General features: G+C 36.4%; 1 protein-coding gene and 1 long non-coding RNA gene across 2 annotated transcripts; one reads left to right on the forward strand and one right to left on the reverse strand.

Annotated features, from left to right (window-relative positions):
• The first annotated feature begins 529 nt into the window (after positions 1-529).
• On the forward strand, positions 530-5,799 carry LOC143462137 (uncharacterized). The gene is made up of 4 exons (XR_013118141.1): positions 530-2,291; positions 2,470-2,587; positions 2,883-2,963; positions 4,127-5,799. It is a non-coding gene; the product is annotated as an uncharacterized LOC143462137 (long non-coding RNA).
• A 250-nt stretch (positions 5,800-6,049) lies between these two features.
• On the reverse strand, positions 6,050-17,882 carry LOC143462136 (uncharacterized). The gene is made up of 3 exons (XM_076960180.1): positions 17,693-17,882; positions 15,706-17,456; positions 6,050-6,780 (listed from the first exon to the last, which is right to left on the reverse strand). Exons 1-3 carry the CDS (start codon positions 17,708-17,710, stop codon positions 6,636-6,638), a joined length of 1,914 nt encoding a protein of 637 aa, XP_076816295.1. The 5' UTR covers positions 17,711-17,882; the 3' UTR covers positions 6,050-6,635.
• Positions 17,883-20,420: the final 2,538 nt, after the last annotated feature.

Below are 20,420 nucleotides of genomic sequence, written 5' to 3' on the forward strand. Positions count from 1 at the left end.
GAACTGAGTTGTCACGACTCCCATTGATTCTTTAGTTCGCTCAAAATGGGCGCCTCGATAATGCATTGTAATCACATCAGATCATCGATCACATTTAAAACAATTGACTTTTTCTTTTTAATGTTGGTCTGTATACTGTGCAGTTTTCTAGTTGACCCACCAAAGATCATGAAATGTAATATTCTTGCCATCATCTGAGCAAAAATGAACTCCATTACATACCTTTGTAGTTTATTTTAACGATGTACGCCTTGAACAGATCACGAATTTATCCCAAGAATTTCAAATATTGCTACTACATCTTCATCTTACAGAGAAATACTCGCTTCAATTCCCTTGAGATGGCTTGCGATAAACTGTATCAATTTCCAGTCAATTTAATTGCTCTATCATGCCGAAAGCGAAAATAACTAAAACACTCTGGTCGGCGAGATGAATAAACTTTACAGGTGTTTGCAGACTGACATGGAGGACAGCAAAACAAACAAAGATGGTCACGCAAAAAATCTTATCCGACTTTTCTTACGGTATAAGGGTGAAAATGTACGCCTTTCAACGCATAATGAAATGTGGAAAGAGTATTCTAAAAGCAGCAGACTCGAATTCTAATATAAGAGTATGGTTCTTAGAGAAATAGAGATATTGGCCTACATTGGCTATGTATGTCACACTTGGTATCTATTCTTTTATTTATGCTAAAAGTTAATTGTGATTTCAGTGACTCCAAGATAGTCATAGGAAATGAAATTAGAGTTTAATGAAAAGTCTGATTTTATAGGTTGTGCAAATTACTCAATGTGACAGCCCTGATGGCCCCGTAATATAGTAGTCTAAAAGATAATTTTTGGATTTTAAGATTTATACAGAATATAACATGATAAAAAGATAGAAGAATTATTTATACTTTTGACAGTAACTTGAAATAATTTGCATTGATTATTTGCTGTTTCAACATCACATAATAAAACGTTGCGTGTCAAAATGTATTCATTTATGTGCACAGTTTTCCTAGTGTTACGCCATGGACATAAAAACTCAGTTTTTTTGACGCTCTTCGATCTTTCAACCTGTTAGCAATGGACTATGTACTCCTAGAAGTATATTTTTTTTAATTTGCAGGTCGTTTTTGTTGTGTATTTTTTTGTATCCGCTGTAACTATTCATATGGTGACTAGTGAAACACTTCGAATGATAAACCCGTTAAGTATTGCAGTTGCCAGCATGCAGGTTATTGTAACCTATATAGTCGACGTGTGGCCACATGGCTTTAATTTTGTGAGAGTAGCAAAATGGTTGGGCACCATGCCCAATACTAGGCTTCATGGTTCGTATACTCGTATACCGATCTCTATGTCATAAATTTTTTTGTTGTGCGGGTCTTTTGAAAGGTATTTTCGGTGATTTACCGATACCCCTGTTGTGGAACGAAATTAATGCTTTGTCGTTTGTTTTTTTTCTTCCCTTTCTTGAAACAACTCACTATGTAAATTGCGGTAGTTATTACAGTCCATATTTCTTTGTTTTTGTAGCTGTTGAACATTGGAGTGATCGTTTAATTGTTTTGTAGCTGATATATGGCGGCTTTACTGCCTGCAGTTGACGCCCGAGACCCGACTGCGCAATATAGCACTCTTAGAAGTTATAAAAACGACTTCAACAAAATGTCTGCAAAACGCTTTCCTTTGTCACTTTAGTAAGTTTATTTGTTTAATGGTTTATAATTGAAAGAGTTCACCTTGTAGTTGGTCATGTTTTCTGATTACTCTATATCATTTGTAGGTCAAGGGTATTTATGCAATTCGTTTCAATTTTCCAACATTTGAGCACAATTAATTATAACTAATTAGTTAGGTACAATTGAAGGTTCTAGCGGGAAGAAGTATAAATGGTGTATTTTAGAATCGGAAAATCGATGAGTCAAATTACTTTTAAAATGTTATTTCTATAAGGAGGTAAACTTCGTGACAATTTGTTTCGTTCTGTGTGATTGCATAAGAGCGTCATTAACATGACACTGGAAAATGGTTTAATAAACATAATTATGATACTTATAAGGAACAGTTGTAACTTTGATTTGAACTATTGTCACTTAAATTTCAGAGGTTAAATGTGAATTTTCATGCAGTATGCATGAACATATAGACATTTGTGATGAACATGAGATGAACATATAGACATATCATGTGGACATTTTGATATCTTTGTTCTGTTGAAAACTATACAGTTACATCTATAACTTTTGGTTTTTCTTACGTCTTATTAAGTCAAGTCAAACAAGCAGCACCAATAAGGTTACACATTTTCTTTCATTTGGTTTTGATTTGTGAAGTAAGTTATATGTTTATGAAGTTTTATTGATATCTTGTTATTGGACGCATTTATCTTAACCACTGTATAAATAATCCTTTACGACATAGCGGAACACTTCATATCTGAAACTAAAAAAACTCCTAAATCGTTTATATATAGGTTCATAGATGATGCTTCGTGGCCATCTTTACGCGGACGTTTTCAAGACGATCTAAACAATTGACGAAAACAGTTTGCCCGGTACTAAATTCTTAAGACTCCTCTAACTTTTATAAAGGTATTTCTATTCCTGAAGACTCTGTAACTTCGTTCAAATACACGTACGTTTAATGTTAAGTTGCATATATATTGGTGAAACAGATTTAGGCAATAAGTTTGTTTCAATGGGTTTGAAAAGTGATCTGTAATTTTGAAAACAGTGGGCAATGTTACAAATAGCTTCTCCTCAACGTATCCAAAAACTACGTTAATCATTTGTTCCATTATATATACGTTAATCATTTATTCCATTATATACAGTGTATATATATAAATAACATAAAAACGAAATTATGTTTGTTTACATTTCTTAGAGAATGCTCGAAAAGAGTAAAGAGATTTTGCAGTGGAAAACTGGTTTTAAGCAATAACGAAAAATAACTCTTTGCAAAAACGTAAGCATAAATTACAAAGATTAAGATTTTTTATTACTTCACTTCTTGATATCTCTATCATTCTATTTGTGCCGGCTTCAGCTACAAAAATTTATTTCGCCTGCCCCGCCACAGCATTTGACGTAACAACCCTTCAAAGAAATTTGAACTCATTCTTTGACATTAATCTCTAAACGATCTTCGCAGAAAATAAAATAAAAGGAGCGTTTTCCATTTCTTTTTTGCTCCTTTCAGTTTTTTGACTATTTTATAATTCCTTAACCACTTTGCCACCATTTCAAGTCGACGTGAAGCCTTCTGTAAATATTTGCGGAGTGGAATCCGCATTCTAGCTCATTCCATTACGCTTTTTGCTCCAGCCACTTTAAACCTCTTCTAATCAGCAATCGGGGGACAACATCGCAGCGCGTTTTTTCCAGTTTGGACCTGTTTGCGACCCTCATTCATCTTAAAGCTAATAACGACGTCAACGGCGTAATAATGCTCAAACACTGGTCTAATAAACCTGTAGAATGTCTATTTTAAATCGATCTCATGAAAAATATATCACGATATATGACGATAAACGCAATATCACTTACCGAGATTTGGTCTTTAAAAGTGTTTACATGCATGTCCGACAATAAAAAAAATAACTGTACATTGTGCTTTTCAGCTACATTTAAAACTTGGAATTTGATTGTTATAATTTTCATATAGGGTAACAAAAATGCGAATTTTGATTGAAAATGTATGTTTCTCAACGTATTTCAGTCAACTTTCTCTACTTTTTTATTTCAAGTGTCATATGTTAAGTATATAGAGTTTTTCATCATGATAAAAACGCCAAAAGTTGTTTTATGAATTGAACAGTGTATTTAATTTGTTATAAAACTTCTTTTGTCTGTTTTGACCGTGTGGTCACAGCATTATTTGCAGCAATAAATAATACATTCCTGCATAATATTTTTTGGTCAACAATTTTATGTTTTCTTTCTATTTAGTTCAAATGATTAACCCCTAACCATTCAAAATGGCGGCTTTAGTTCGCGGCCAAGTTGTTTTAGTTTTTATAGGCTGTGAAGCGCGACAGACGTGTTTATTTGATAGAGATTATTCAATTCGAAGCGTCATTGTATTGTGACTAATTCTCACCCTGGTCAAATTGTCTTTTGTATTTTTAGGTCCTTAACTGCCTTGTGCATATAGACACAAGGATACCAACAACACTGGGTCGCCCAAGTACTTGTTGGAACTATATTTGTGGGAGGCAACAATTTTGATGCTCCTTGTCCCTTTGAGAAGCACCATTATTCGGAAGTCATTGATAAATATTGAGCAGACTCGCAGTGTTTGCATTTGGATTTGTCAATCCAATTCTGCTTAAAATATTATCAAAAGAAGTGGAAAAACATGGTTTATTATACACAAGTTTTAAAATTACGTTTTCAATTTAATCTTTTGAGTATAACATGACAAGTAACGCTTCCTATTTTTTGCAAGTTGAAATAAATATATTAAGTTGTGTTTGTGTTTGATGATTTTAATTTGACTAGGTTTGTTTGATATACAACCTGATGGTACGTACATTTAGCTTAATATCCTGGAGAAATTGTGATAAAATGTTTGGTCTAAGTTTGACGTCATGTTACCTTGTCACCTATTACTTAGGATTGATCATTACTGTAGTTAGATTTGGATGCTGTGATTTAAATAACTGAAAATGTCAGTTAGTGAACCGATATATTGGGTCATTCTTGAAAGTTTGCTTAGACAATGTGTAGAGTATTTGCTAATCCCTTTTTAAACATTACCCTAGAGCGGGTGTGCAAGAAAGTTTGAAAAATGCTGTAACCTTTTCGTTTCATTACTTGCAGAAAACAGAAATCTTTCCAATTTATATTTTCTTCCTGTGTGGTTCCATTTTTCCTTTTTACTTGTATTAGTATCAAAAGTTTTATCAATTGCACTGTACAGTGAATGTGCTTGTAAATGTTCTTCGATCTGCTCAGACGCTCTTGAATGCATGAAATGTGCTCATATTTACACTTTTTTCAATACTTTTATTAGTTTAGCTGATATTATTATTCACTGTTAGTTTAATGCTGAATGTAGATAAATGGACTACTAATTGATCACGCTTTTTAAACAGTTTTTCTGTACGTAAACTTTCCAATTGTCTGTATTAAGTGGGACGTTTTGACTAGCAAGTAAAGTTCATTAGCAATCTATGAGTGTTACCGCACTTTCGAATGCAACTTTTCAACCGGTCAAAGCTTGGTTGTGAAGAATGTCGTGCCGGATACGTGCACAGGTGGAAGGGACAGTTTTTCAAAAGACCGTGACGAACAAAGTCAAAACAAGCCCCTCATCCATTGTCACTTAATGGTGACCTTTGACTGGACCGTAAATTGGGTGTGATATTTCATTCGGTGATATGCATACGCATTTTACAAAGAAATAGAAAAGCAATTCTTAAAATATATCACCTAGTTTTACAGAAAGTGGTCGGAAACATTTTCATTTGCTTTGGAGGAAGTCATTACTACGCATGAGTAGATGTGAAGGGACTAAAATATGCTTGGCTTGAAAATAAATTTCTTGATCGAAGTTGCAACATTTCGTATCTATTGTTGTATATATTTGTTTATTCGCCTTATCACTATATAACGATCAATTCTTATTGCCATAACCCTTGAACAAAACGATAGAATCATTATTTATACACGCTTTGTAAACTGGCTGACGAGTGTGTTTATTCGGTGATGTTTTTTAAAATAAGTTGTTTCTTATATAAAAGCTCATTTGTGTGATTTCTTCGTACTGTATTTTGAATTAAAATCACCATAAAAGACAATGCCGCACCAGAATTAAATTAATAGAAAGTAATAGTAAGGTATTCACTCAACCTGTATTCACTTAAAGTCAAAGCAGATGATGAAAAACGAATAAGAAAAATTAAAAAGGTCATAAACTAATAGTAATACTGGTACATGTTTGAAATAATGTTGCAAACATTATTACAAAAAAGTAATCACAAACATTTTGAATTAAAATCACCATAAAAGACAATGCCGCACCAGAATTAAATTAATAGAAAGTAATAGTAAGGTATTCACTCAACCTGTATTCACTTAAAGTCAAAGCAGATGATGAAAAACGAATAAGAAAAATTAAAAAGGTCATAAACTAATAGTAATACTGGTACATGTTTGAAATAATGTTGCAAACATTATTACAAAAAAGTAATCACAAACATAGTATGCTTTTATTTGTAAAAGAAAAAAGGACATGATATCGGTTGCCATTGATTCGTAAAAGCCGCTCCTTGCAATTCATTACTTGTAACATTACACTCTTGGTATGAGCAATCATGTAGGTTCTCAAACTATATGATGAGCTTGTAAATCATATTTGACTATGGATAGATTTTGCAAGCGCTCATATACGAAGCACCCAAGAAAAATATACTCGAGTAAACTGAAAGTGGATATGGGATATTGCTCAAAGTATTAACGAGTATAATACGCCACAAACTAAAAATTTTTTCGTTGCAATTGCATCGCATCATATCACAAAGTTATAGCGTTCTAGAATGCTCTTCCATTTTTTGCTCTTCCACATACTTGGAGAATTTCGGTCCTCTGTGAAGATCCACGGGTGTCATTATCACGTCGATGGTATCGTCTGAATTCATCGCATGTTTACGTAGTCTCCACACTGAGTTCTTGGGTGCCATTTACCGAAAAAGTAAGGATGACGTGATGGATAGTGCGAACGCATCCTTCTGCAATATTCCAGCTTTTTATGCTCAACTTCTTGAGAAGAACGATTTATTCTGCAAAAGTGCGAAACCACATTATTATTTAATGATAATGAGTAATGAGCTGAGAAGCAAACGGAGCCCGTAATGCTATATTGTGTCATATTAAAATCTCAGAAATAAGACGTTTTAGAAAATCATTATTAAGTATTTGGTACTTGTCAAATAGGAAATTTTGTAACAAGGAATAATTTAAACTTTAATTTCAGTTTGTACATAAACAAACACTTTTGTCAAAACTGTGGAACAATACATTTGGTTAGAATAGTTATTACCAATATAATTTTCCCTCAAAATTTATTAAACAATGCTTAATAACAGCCAGTAAATGCCGATGCTGATAAACCTACTAGGTTTCATTTACGCACTTTTTCCCTGATCGGTAAAATAACATCTAGTTGCGTACAGTCACGTTTTGTTGACAGATGCAAAGGATAAGTAAAAACAGAATAGAAATCGTTTTACTGAAGGAGGCGAAGTTTCGAAGTCTTTCATCTAGCTTCGTCAATTTTATTTGTTGTCTTATATATCACCCCGATCAATGCTAAAAATATTCGCAAAACTAACATTAACTACCAAAACACCTTTATCTAATGCGAGTTACAGCAGCTCCTGCAGAGTTAAGAGCCGTTGAAATGTCCAACGAAAAATATGAATTTCTGAGTAATATATCGCTAAATCGATAAAGATAATAATAATTTATAAAATTACTATTGCCTTTTTATGGATAGTAAACAAGTAATCTTTGAAATGTTTTTATACTCCAAATCAGTTCACTTTCCTTTCCGAATGCATGGGAACGTAGAAAGAAAAAATATTTTTGTCGTTCCCTCCCACTAAACAACGCCATTTTATCTGACCTTCGGAAAAATTCAACCGCATTACCGATTTTGCATCGTTTCGAAGCCCGCTAATTGCTGCAAAACCCGCTTGGCAATCTCTGTCGTTTCCTGGTTGCCAAAATATGAACGATTTTGGCTGCAATAGGTATTTTTTGCAACGTTATACTGGCTACGTTGCTAAGATTTAGTTAATGCTTTAATTGTAACTGCAATCTAAAATATTTTACTGCATCGGTTTCTGTTTTCCAAAAAGTCCTACTTAAACAAAGTGTTTTGTTTAAAACAATCGAAAAACTCAAATAAATCGATGTCAGTCGAGCCTTGCCATTCACGATATAAACAATACAGTTGGTAACGGATACACAACATAAGCACCCCTTAATATACCTTGCACATTATTCAGTGAAAAACCTTTAATTCAATCAATAGACTATAGTCTTACTGTTTACTTGTGGCGCACTTGTCCGGGGAACACGTGGGCCCAAAGCGTTTTTGTGACAGCGCTTTACGTCAATATTTGCTCAACTATTATTTAACTCAAGCCCCATTCATTTTCGAAACCATGTTGAATTATTACGTCATTTGAAATGTAAATTTAGTTTGTAACGAATGAGTGATTTCAGCCTGAACGTGACGATGATGTTGATGTAAGTAGATTTCCCGAATTTTATGGCGGCAAAATGATGACATTCGTTCCCAAAATAATGAAGTGTTGATAGAATGATCAACATGGTAAGAAAGAAAGAAAGAAAGTGAAGTGTTGCTGACATTTTAAAGCAAACACACTGGTTTGTATCTTTAAAATCTAGTTTTTAGACCTTACTAGTTTATGCTTGTAGAATGGCTGTTAATGGTTTATCGTTGTTTATCTTTGTTGTTGGTGGTGCTTCAGTTGGCTTAGTTGTTTTGGTTGAACTATTTTCAAGTTATTTTAATCTTTTGCTTGTAGTGTATATCGTCATCTAATTCTAATCAGTATCGAATCTTCTAAATCGTAGCTCTTTGCAACTGGTAGTACGTCACACGACCAAATGGTTTGAGGTTGCTGATTTTTGGTGTTAGCTATATTTTTGAAGGCACACTGCAACTCAATCGAATACAAACGGCACTATAAAAATAATGAAGTCAAGTCACCAAATGAAAGTAAGAGAAGAGTCCATTAAATCGGTCTCCCCATTTTATCGGTGTTTTAGGGCGTTATTCTATCGACATGTAAGTAAACTTTATTCAACAACAAAGTCGCACGTAGGTGTTATTCGATTCTCTGTCACCTGATATGGCTTTATTTACTTGAAGTAGATAGAAACAAATACGGTTACATCAGTAATATTACAAGCCGTGATGTAAGAGTAATGTTAAGAGACATTCAATGAACAAAAGTTTATTCAATTAGCACGCTCTCTGCTGTTAACTAGCAAGAAAAGTACCTTACAGTGACGGCTGATTGAATAGATTTAAAAAAATCACCTACATCGAAAACAACACTATTATGTTGCGCCTATTCAATTGCTTGAAGGCTGTGCTAAGCATTAGTGAGAGCTGTTTTCTCAATACATTAGCTGTACAGCAAAAGCCAAAACTTAATTATAGGAGCGGGGTTTTGATTTATGCGCAAACTTAAAATGAAAACTGTTCTGTTTTTTCGGGGCTATTGAATTACCTGAAAGTACTGCTCATTACATCACGCATCCAACTGTATCCGTTCTTACGAGCAGCGTACGAATTAGTCTGAAAGAATTATGTCCTTAACTTGTTTCAAGAAAAATGACCATTGAAGACATCAAGATTACAAAGGTTTAACCTTGTAACGGTACTAAAGACATCCCTATGCTGTACTTGAACATAATCCGGTCGAAAATCAAGCCATTTTGGTTTGATTTTAACTGACCAGTGTAAACTCGATAGATGTACCAAAACGTATAAAATTGCTCTTTCTAAGATTTCTCTTTGCTGTGAACCTCTGATTAAAATCACACTACCACGTTTGCAATGATCCAAAGCAACAATCAACCAACCCACATGACAGCTTACTGCACGTTCTGCTGAACTGATGAGTTAGTGCTTGCGTTTTCAATATTCCTAATTATATCTATCAGTAAAATAAGTTTTCTGTGTAGGTCAGACGCAGACTGGTGTAGGTGTAAATCCAGTCGCTATTTGTAGGATTCCATAAATCTTCACAAGCGTGTGATGTTAACTTATAAATACCTAACGTATTTATTATTAACATAAAGCGCAAGTGAACACGAGAAACAAAAATGGTATCATAATATGTGCCTTGTGAGGCGTCGAGTCGTCGAGTCGTCGACCCATGACGAAAAAATGTGTGTTGCTGCGCCGAATAAACGTCTGTTAGAATATTGCACAGTTTTCTACGTGTTGTTTGAAAGCCGAAATATTTTTCGACTTGATTTTTCGACGACTTTTAATGATTGTCAAGAGTATCGAAAACAGCCTTTCAGTTTGAAAAACTATGTTTTAAAAAGCACAGATGGGCAGCTGCTGCGCCCCAACAAAAACAAGTGCTTTGTTGTTTTGCATCAACCTGGTTAGGATGCCACTGACTTTATGCCACTGAAGCCCGTATGTAAAGTGATTGGTTTGAGCTTAAAATTGAAAAATTCTTGACAATTAACGTGTTTGACGATCTAGAACGATTACTCAGATTATTTTCAACGCTTTACCCAGCAACGTAAATCGACGACCGAGTGGGTCCGACCGGTAGTAAGATTATAAACAAGTGCATTGTCCTCAAAATTGCGAACAAAATCATAGTTATTCCAATTGCGATAGTTTCTTATATTTTCTTTCTGAAAATTTTTAAACTGTGCTTATTTGAGTAAGTCTATCCGCTTTTTGGTGCTATCTATGATAGACAATTTAGCCAGCACTATATAAGTTATAAATATAACACATTGTTGATGGGGTGCAAATTGTAAAGCAAATTTAGCCGACATTACTTAGCGGAAACTGTCAATTTTGTCAAAAGAACTGATCCACTTTTATCTTTAAAATGTTTGTAATATAATTTGCAAACACATTGGCTTAAGTGCTCGGAGAGTCACCTGCTGAAAACCAGATAGGCCAATTTTGTTGAAACCGATTTTTCACACGATTACACATAACCACCGTATTAGCCATTTAACACTGGTGCATCTTAACAACTATGTAGTGAACAAAACAAGCTTTTAGGCCAGAAACAACTAAAAGTGAAGCCTACTTTGTATGTTTTTGCGACAGGTGAGATAACGCTCCGAATTTTGGTCGCGTGCCGTACAAAACATTGTTAAGAATAGCCTCCAAACATTAAAAACTAATCAATTTTTCATATAAGTTATATAAGATAGAAGTTGATTTTTCGAGTATTTCTGTTCAATTTATCGGGCAATTTAATTTAATCTCATTTATATAATTTTAGTGCCCCTATGTTAAATTTTCGAAAACGGCTTGTGTTGTGTATAGTGATTTTCCTTTTGTCATCATTCGCCATGTCGTAGCTTACATACTTTCGATGAAAAAATGCGCTACGTTTGACATCAAATAAGTTGTTATTACAGAAGACACCAATATTAGCATGTAGGCCGAGCCAAAGCGTTTTATAATTTACCACTCAAGCTAGATCACCTAAGTGGCATTAAGAGGCTCGGGCTGGTGCCAAAAAACATGCCGAGTCTAGGTGAAAGTGGGATCTCAAGTGTTGCCAGACAAAAAAGTGGGACTCACTGAAAGCAGGTACGGAATATCTACGCGCTGTTCATCTCACATAGCCCTCAACGCTCAATAAAGAAAGTAAATGACAAGAGGCAGCGATCAATAAGTGCCTACTCACATCTACTGATTCTTGATTCACGTGAATTTTTACGCACATGTACAACGACTGGTTTTTGGCTATTCCGCAATGTTTCAAGCATTGACAAATGCTTGTCGCCCATGTACGAAATTTATGTACATGATGTTAAACTTTCGTATTTTGCTGCCGAAACCAATGATTTAGATCCAATGTAGATAAAAGATAAAACGTACTTAATGAAAATGTAGAAAAAAGAAAACATTCAAACGTGCTTTCAAGTTCAGGTCTTGAAAAATTCCTGGTTTAATAACTTTAAAATATCATGTAAGTTTTTCTGGCTTCAGATAAAAAAATGACCATTTCTTTTGTAAAAACAATCAGCTTGTTTTCAGCGTATACCGTTGAAGGTCCAGCAAGATTAAATTACTCAAAATTAAAACTAAAAGAGACTTTGGGCAAATGTCATGCTTCAGTAATCTCTCCTTTTGACCCTAACCCAAAGCTCGCTTCATTATTGATCTGTTCAGGCAAATTTAATTTTGATGCGGTGAAACGTTATATTGGCAAAACGGAGTAGCTAGCCCACGTACATTTCCTCATTCTTGCACACATAAACATTACGAAACTTATCAAAAGTCAGCGTATAAGTTTACAGTGTACCAGAACACCAATCAACTTTGTGCTAGAACGCGGTAAGAGGCAAGGCAACTACCAGCATAATCATCACCAATAAAATAATACAAAACTTCATCAATGGCGTTAGTTCGTCTGCGCAACCCGCAATTTCACTTGTAACGTTTATTTTAAGTAACATATTGGAATAGGTAAAGGGCGAGAGTGACCGGTCGATAACCTCTGGATTGTTTGCTTTTTCCAGCGACAAAGGCAAAATGAAACGTTCGTGTGTGGTGGTCTTATAACGCGGATAAACGCGGACTCACTTTAGCAAACAGTTTTCCATAATAGGGCAATGTGTCGGAACAATGGGTCGGCGCGTACGAAGCCGTATTGGGAAAGTGGGATTAGAGATGTGGAGATGTGGAGATGTGATATGTAACGTCACGAATACTTAATCTATGACAAAAACGCGTACACGATAATAGCTTCCTCGTTGACTAACTCCGTTCGATATGTTCTGATTTTGGTGAGATGGGTCCTACCGTGAGTAACGTCTTAGCGTTTTCGTTTACTACTCGATTGATTTTGTATGAACCCAAAGAGCGTGACCAAAGAAGATTGAATATCGTGTACCTAAAAACCAGAGCACTTTATTTAAAAAAACAAAAATCGTGACCGTGTAACTAATCCATGTTACAAGCCTCAAATAAACAATCGTCTGCACAAAACCGACTTAGATTCAAAGTCAAAAATAACAAACAGCATGTAGGCACCTGTTCCCACATCACTGACCTTGTCAGTCGTTCACTTCCAAGCCCACTTGATTAAGGTAAACTTCAAGTAACACAATCATCCCGGGCTCGCGAACTTGTTGTTTTTGCCACTTCCTTGTTTCGCATTGTTTGTTTGGTTAAGTAATAGCGTGTTCCACAGCTTTAACGTGTAGTGATGCACCCCAATCGCAACACACTTACTAAAAGAGAGACTAAGTTTTAAAGAATTTTTAGCATCCGCGAAAAGCGATCACTCTGACTGACCGGATCGAGTCTGTCGAGTGGGTTCGGCGGGCAAGTGGAGCTGAAGGGCCGTGCCTATTCAATGCAGCTTTATGCGTTAAGTCAACCCGCTAGTGTAAATTAATGAAGCATAAAATATGATCAATTCGCGTCTTAATCTAAACAAACATCAAACATAAACGATCGGTGACAATTGAGCTAACAAAAGCTTATATCTGGAAATATGAAATTAAGCTGCGTTACCAATCTCGGCATAAAACTATGTAAGTTAAACCTCTTATTATCCATAGGTGACGATTGATGATTTGACGGACAGTTACAGGTTTAGCATTTACGTAAAAATTTCTTTTTTTTGCTGTTACTTGTAAAATGTGACAGGTTAAAACTTGAAAATACGTCATCTTATCAACTGCCTTTGATAGGAAATGGGTAATATTAGACTCAACCATAGCATATCTAAACGCAGGTACGTTAGCTTTCTTGGAAACAGTTATGTTTTTAAGGGTAAAATGTACTGAGTCTGACGTGTTTGAACGATCCATTACTTTAATTTTCCGAACTATTGAACGTAAAGAAGTGGTGGGCTAGGGTTGGGCAGTTTGCCACCCTGGTGATAAGAGACAGTGCGAACTTTTTGTGATTACCTCATCGATCGACAAGCGATCAGGTTTCTTCGCATCTGGCACTAATAAACCCCGTTTTTACAGAATTGAACCCAAAAGGTGAATAAAACCACGCACTTAGTAAGGGTAAGTGGTGTGTGTTTGCTATACACGCGTGACGCTTTTAAAGTGATAAATACCTCCATGGTGGACGCGTCTAGTCACGTGTTGATATTTTTGCTTCTTTCATGGTTAATGTTTGCCTGATGGACACTGGGTTCTGATGGGTCAGTCATCATCACACCAGTGGATTCGCTGGGTTGCTTTCACCAATGGTCCACTACCCACTTTAACGCATTCCATTATTCCACCCAACTGCATCACAACAAGCTCACATACTAAGCCTGTTGAAGTCGTCTTCGATTTTTAATCTTGAAACGGATTAGGGGTTTGTTTTAGCGTCAAAGTTTTCTTCGCTTAACGCAAAGTTAGCGCAAACTTTCGCAAATCAGGTCAACTCATTCTTGGATTAAATTTCCGCTTAGAAGCGACGGGAAACCCTAAATTCTTGATTTTCTGCCTTTTTACGTCAGCTGTGTGTTATCTGGTACTTTGTGCCTACTATTCCCACCATGACGTCATTCGAACATGCCTGTGAATTCGTGAATACGTTGTGGCATTTGCATCAGAAGTTAATGACAGATGTTAAACTAATATCAATATATTATTGAAGTGGTTAATAAATCTTAGCGCTGTGATCGTAGTACGAAAGCTGAAGCGCTCCTTAACAAATATTCTTTAGTAAATTGACAAAGTTTAAGAACAAAGAAATCATTAAAAACAAAATGGCGTGTCCAACTTTTTTCAAGTTTACAAACATGTAAATGTTCAACTAGTATAGCAACTGATAAGGAGCGTCGTATACGTGCCATAGAACCATCTCAAAAAATGTCAGTTCCAATTAGAACTCCTGAAAATTAGTTTTATGACAAAATTTGGGAGATTACGGCATTGAATTTAAGTTATTTTAATGATACTTTCTCTATAAAGCCATACACTGACTTACAATATCTCATCTTAGTACAACTGCGTAGAAACACAGCTGCTGTAAATGTCCTATTAATTTAAAGAGGTTTAGCTGAAATGAAAGATAAATGTCACGCTTTATCGCCATTTTGTGATAGATACCCCGCACTTCTAGGTTAAAAGTTTATCATCGAATAAGTCCCAGTTTTTTTCTAAAAAGTACAAAGTGTATCATACATGGAAATATCTCAAGCAGTTTATAATGTTTGCTGTATACTGTATCGATCATATACGAATTTGATACTTAAATCATGTTTAGCTTGTACAACAAAAGCATTAAGGCTGTTTACTTTTTTCACTAACAATTTAACTTTGTATTTAGCTATCAGGTCGTTAGACTTCATGCAAAGAATCAGAACATGCTATGTCAAGGCTCCTAGCGAAAACCACATAGTCGCTTGCAAGTAAAATGAAAAGTTTTATTGCTCTTATATATGCACAGTAGTACGAGTTGTGATTATTTACATACAGGCGTTACACAAAAGGCAGGACAAGTGACTGATGGATAAAATCAAGCAACCAACAAGCCATAAATCGTTAGTAATGATACACATGCAAAACAAATTGCACTAAATTGTAAAACAAAGTATAACATACACTCAGCAGGCCCTCTTCAAATTTGCACTGCAACTATAGCAGTAGCGTACGAAAACGTACTTCAGTTATTATCTGCAATTCCAATTGCGTGAGTCCTATTTATAGCATCAGTTTTCACAATGATTTGTTAACATAAATCAAAATTAACGCTTTAATAAATAGTACTAAAATATAATTTTGTTAACAAATAAGTTTGAGGAATTATTAAACAAGCCGAACACGTAGCGTCAAAACGCGTTCGTAGTACTATATTTGAGGTAACGCTCTGTCAAAAAGCAGCGCCGTGTTTAAATTGCATGCCAAACATTCAGTGTTATGCAGTGATTAAGCAGATTTTTAGGTGCACACTCTGCATTTTATTAACAGAACATTAGTTTGCCTGTACGCACCCTTGGTAGTAAGCAGGATCCTCGGGGCGGTCCAAATTCTGCACATTGCGCAGGTCATTCTGTTGCTGGTCGCTATGTTGTAATGGATAGTGAACTGCCGTGGTATATTGCGACAACGACGATGTCGATGAAGGCGATGGGGTCGATACCGCCGATGAACCAGGATTCTCAGGTGGGCCTGTAGTGTTTGGGCAGTGCAAAGGCATTCCATCATTGATTGGAGGGGGCACCAGTCCACCAAAACCGTTCATTCCGCTGTTATAATATTGCACTGCTTCATGATATGCACGCAAGTCTTTCGCTTGAGGGTAAGACTGCTGCTGCTGGTTTGGATGCTGTTGTTGCGGTTGAGCTTCGGCAACATTCATCAAGCTGCTGATGGAAAACGGGTGCGGGGCAAAGGTGTGATGAGCAGCAGCTACCGCGGCAAAAGGATTGTGTTGTTGAACAGCGGCAGCGTATGCTGTTGCTTGGGCGTATTGAGAGTACAAATCATGATGGGGGTCTTGGTGACCGCCGATTCTATTTTCTGGGTGTTGAGAAGTACCTTGATGTAAACGAGGTAGATTTGATTGTTGGTTCTCAATATTCTTTTCGTTCACGGATGTGAGGGTATGAAGGCCACTCATGGCGTTACTGCTTGCTGGTGAGTCTGCACTGATGGGAGCATCGTGGTTGGATACTGACTGCTGGACATTCAAAAGGTTTTCTGAATGTTCCTGATTTGGCATTCGGTTTGAGTACGATGATGCTTCAATATTTTCGTTTTGCACGCTCCCTGACATTGGTAGCCCTTGGTTGATGTCAGCTTGGTTGTATCGGATGTCCTGAGGCGTGGAAGACATTCCTGGTGCGATGTCAGGCGTCTTGTTTTCGGAGTCGGAGTCAACGTAGTTACTGCCTTGCATATCGTGAGGGATGCTAGATACGGACCCCGGGTTGGACAGTGACGGTGGCGGAGAAGAGCTTCCGATGTGGTCAGCGGGTGAACCGGGTTCGGCGTTCGGTGATGACTTCATTTTCTTGTCGCTTTTGAATCGTTTTTGCCGTCGTAGATAGCAACCATTTTCGAACATGTTTCCAGCATCGGGATGAAGGGACCAGTATGAACCCTTGCCAGGTTTGTCAGCTGAACGCGGCACTTTTACGAAACAGTCGTTAAAGGATAGACTGTGACGAATTGAGTTCTGCCATCTCTGTTGATTTTGACGATAAAATGGAAACAAGTCCATGATCCAATTGTAAATTTCACTGAGGGTCATCATTTTATTTTGCGACGATTGCAAAGCCATTGTTATAAGAGAAATATAGCTGTAAGGAGGCTTTGCGTGGGTATAATTTCGCCGGTAAGCTTTATCACTGCGTCGATTTAACATCAGCGCCATATTAGGGGAAATGCCGACGCCGGTCGGCATGCCGGCGTAGGGTGAATTTATTGCCGGGGAAACGGCAGCTGCCGCGGCCGCCGCCATTTGTGCTGGGTGCCCGTGATTCATTGGGTACCCTTGGTGAACGGGGTTATTGAAACCCACTTGGTTGCTTGCAGCTGCAATTGACATAGAGTTCATGTAAGGTGTTGGCTGCATTCCATTTGGGACGCTCCCCATATTGTAAGACTGTTGAAACGGCTGATATTTAGATGGTGGTGAAGACAACATCATAGTGTAACAACGCAAAATCCTGTGCCGTTTGATGTACAGGTCACGTCGTTTCACAGATGACAATTTTTTATTTAATTTATCTGTAAAACTCTGCATTAGAAAACATAATACATAAAATATTATATTCGAATATAGTAAATATCAGTAATATTAAAAACAGTCATTAAATTGTATTTTGTTTAAATTATCTTAACTAAACCAACTCGTTAATCTTTGGCTGAAAATGTTTCCATCGGCAGACCTAAACCTATTGTCACGTTTCCAATATGTTATACATTACAGCGACAAGGAAGTTAAAAGTTTCAGTAAATAATCTTCTTTATTACCTGGCATAAATTGTTCATCTAAATGTTCCAGACTTCCTTCATGTCAGCAGTTCTAATATAACGACGAACTATGAGAACGTTTCTGCCATTTTATAAACTGACAACCAAAGAAATTTAACTTTCGAGCGATTTGGAACAAAGCGATTTAACTTTCCAGCAGTTCTAAAACTGTTGCTAAGGTTAGCGCAACACCTTGGTCTAACGAAGCGTCGCAGAATAGCGTCGTCTAACAACGCAAGTTTCACAGATTGTCATTTAATAGAAAGGCGACATCTCGCGGAACACGTCATCTCTGTGTTGTTTGAAAATGTTACCATAATTATTTTAAAGGTGATTTTTTGCACTTGACTGATAACTAACAGACACGAAACAATGTACCTAACTGATACAAAACAAGATTCATGCTGTACTATTACGTTTCGTTATTAATATTATGATTTTTATAGCTTAGAGTTACCTTTTTATTAACAATTAATACATGCTGGTTGAACTTACCTACAATCTATTTACAAGTCAGAAAACCTCTACAAACCACGGACAAGTTAGTATTATGATTATTTCTAAACTTCCACGACTAACGGAGATGAGTCTGTTTGTTGCTTCCATTCACATATTCACGAGGATACGCTTTCGACTGGTTGCCTTATATCAGAAGACCGCCGATTTTGGAGTGTACAAGCCTTTTTCTTTCTTTACACTTCTTTCTGCGCTTGTGTTTGAAACGTTGCTCAAGCGACTTCATAAGGTTGCTCCATAACCGTCTTTGTACAATCATAGGAAGATATTGACATATTTTCTAACAAAGTTTTCAAATCACCAAACTTCAGTATATTCACCTGAACATGAATGACATGTTACAAAATTTGCTGTGAAGAGTTTGGTGTTTTTGTAGCATAATGCTTTGGGTTTGTTGTTTGCCAAGACTTGAAAGCTTTATTTGCACATCCGAACATTCTTGTGTGCGTGCAAATAAAATTAGCTCGGAATAAATACACATAAGACAGTTAAAAAAATATGGCTGCGCTCTGAGAAAACAAATCAAATCCAAAACAAGCAGAGACTGAAACACGATACAAGTATAAAAACCAAACTAAATTTTTCCACACGCCTTCATTCAAACAAAAAGTTTATCCTTCCTCCAAACAAAAAATAGTGTTGTGCGTTATCACAATTATAAACACTGTCATAGTAGGAAATTAATTGTTTACTGTAAAATTTCGTAAAAAATCTTATTTTGCGAACGAAAAGCAACCCAGTATTGAACGATAGCGTTAAACTTCTGATTAATTGGAATGCATTGTTTTTCGTTGAACGAATTCTTTAGACCAATTTCGCGTTGGCTTTTCGGCAGGATGAGACAACCTATGACGTTAAATAAGTTAACCCTGTTCCTTACACAATTGGGGCATTTCTCGAGTCCAGCAGTGCGTAATAGGCGACGCAAGTCGGACGCAAATATTTGCCCTCCTGAAGGAAGTTACCTCCGTCTTCCCGCTAGTCCAATATAGCACAAGGTGACATATCAGCGAAAGTAAACACTCTGAGTATTGTTCACTACGCTTCCCACATCGCATTTACTCGATCTTTGGCTATACACAAGAAAGCTTATAGCCTGCCTTAACGTTAGGCAAAGGTATATTGTATAACGTTCTGTTTAAAATATATTTATCAAAGAGAAAGATTGTGAGATTAAGAAATACCGTGCTTGACAGTCGACAATTCCAGTTGCTGTAGTAAACCAGGTCCAGGTATTTTAAGTTTTTGTGCTTTAAGTTTTGTCAAGTGATTTGTTCACCATAACTTTTGTAAATGTTAAAAAGACAATAATTTGTACCGGAGTATTACTTGTAGTTGTTTGTCACTGCACCGTTTTTCGAATCGTTCTCACTTTCAAAGTGGCAGTTCCACACTGTCTATTTCAAAGCATCCGTTATCAGGTGTGCTTTGGAAAAAGACGAATTTAGAATGTCCTAGTCGAAAGCAAGGAGCACTTTAAAATTTAGCAACTGAAGCAAGATGCATACTAAAACAAGCACTATCTTTTGCGCATAGACACCTTGTCGATGTTTTTATCGGCGTTTTGTTTGCCTACTCAACCTAAAGTAAGCTGTAACGTGAACTTTGTTTACCATCTTTACAGATCCCAATGCTTCTGAAACTTGTATGTGACTTCTTTAACATTTGTTGGGTCTAATTGGCAAACAGTAAGTTTGAGCAAATTTTCACCGGGCAAACATGTTGAAAATTTAGCAAACCTCAATGGTTTCGGCAGATTTCAATAAAAAGAATTTACTGTTAATTTCGTCGAAAATTAACAACTGTTTGTTTTTGGGATATTGCATTTTAAGTTTTATAAGTTCGTCACAACGGCGTCAGAATAACACCAAACAGCGACTGCAGGGGCAAGTCGACGGCCCAGGGTCACGATGAAAAGAATCTTGCTTGTTTGCGAAAAGTCTTTAAGCAAACCTCGTTGACATTAATCGGAGTTCACATGCGAATTAATTAACTGGCTAGCTCATCAGTCTGGAACTGTAGAACAGCCTTCTTTTGCCGAAGGTTGGAATTTAATTGTGGTAATTAATTCTTAGGACTGTGGTATATGTGGTAGAGATTGGTCGATATATATCGGTCAAATTTATTTTGCATACTGTGTACCAGGACTTGAGCGTTACCACGACTGCGTGTGCCGTGGATAGTTTTTTCGCTCCACAAACTTTTAAGACTA

This window comes from Clavelina lepadiformis, chromosome 6, assembly GCF_947623445.1.
Source record: "Clavelina lepadiformis chromosome 6, kaClaLepa1.1, whole genome shotgun sequence".
NCBI lineage: Eukaryota > Metazoa > Chordata > Ascidiacea > Aplousobranchia > Clavelinidae > Clavelina > Clavelina lepadiformis.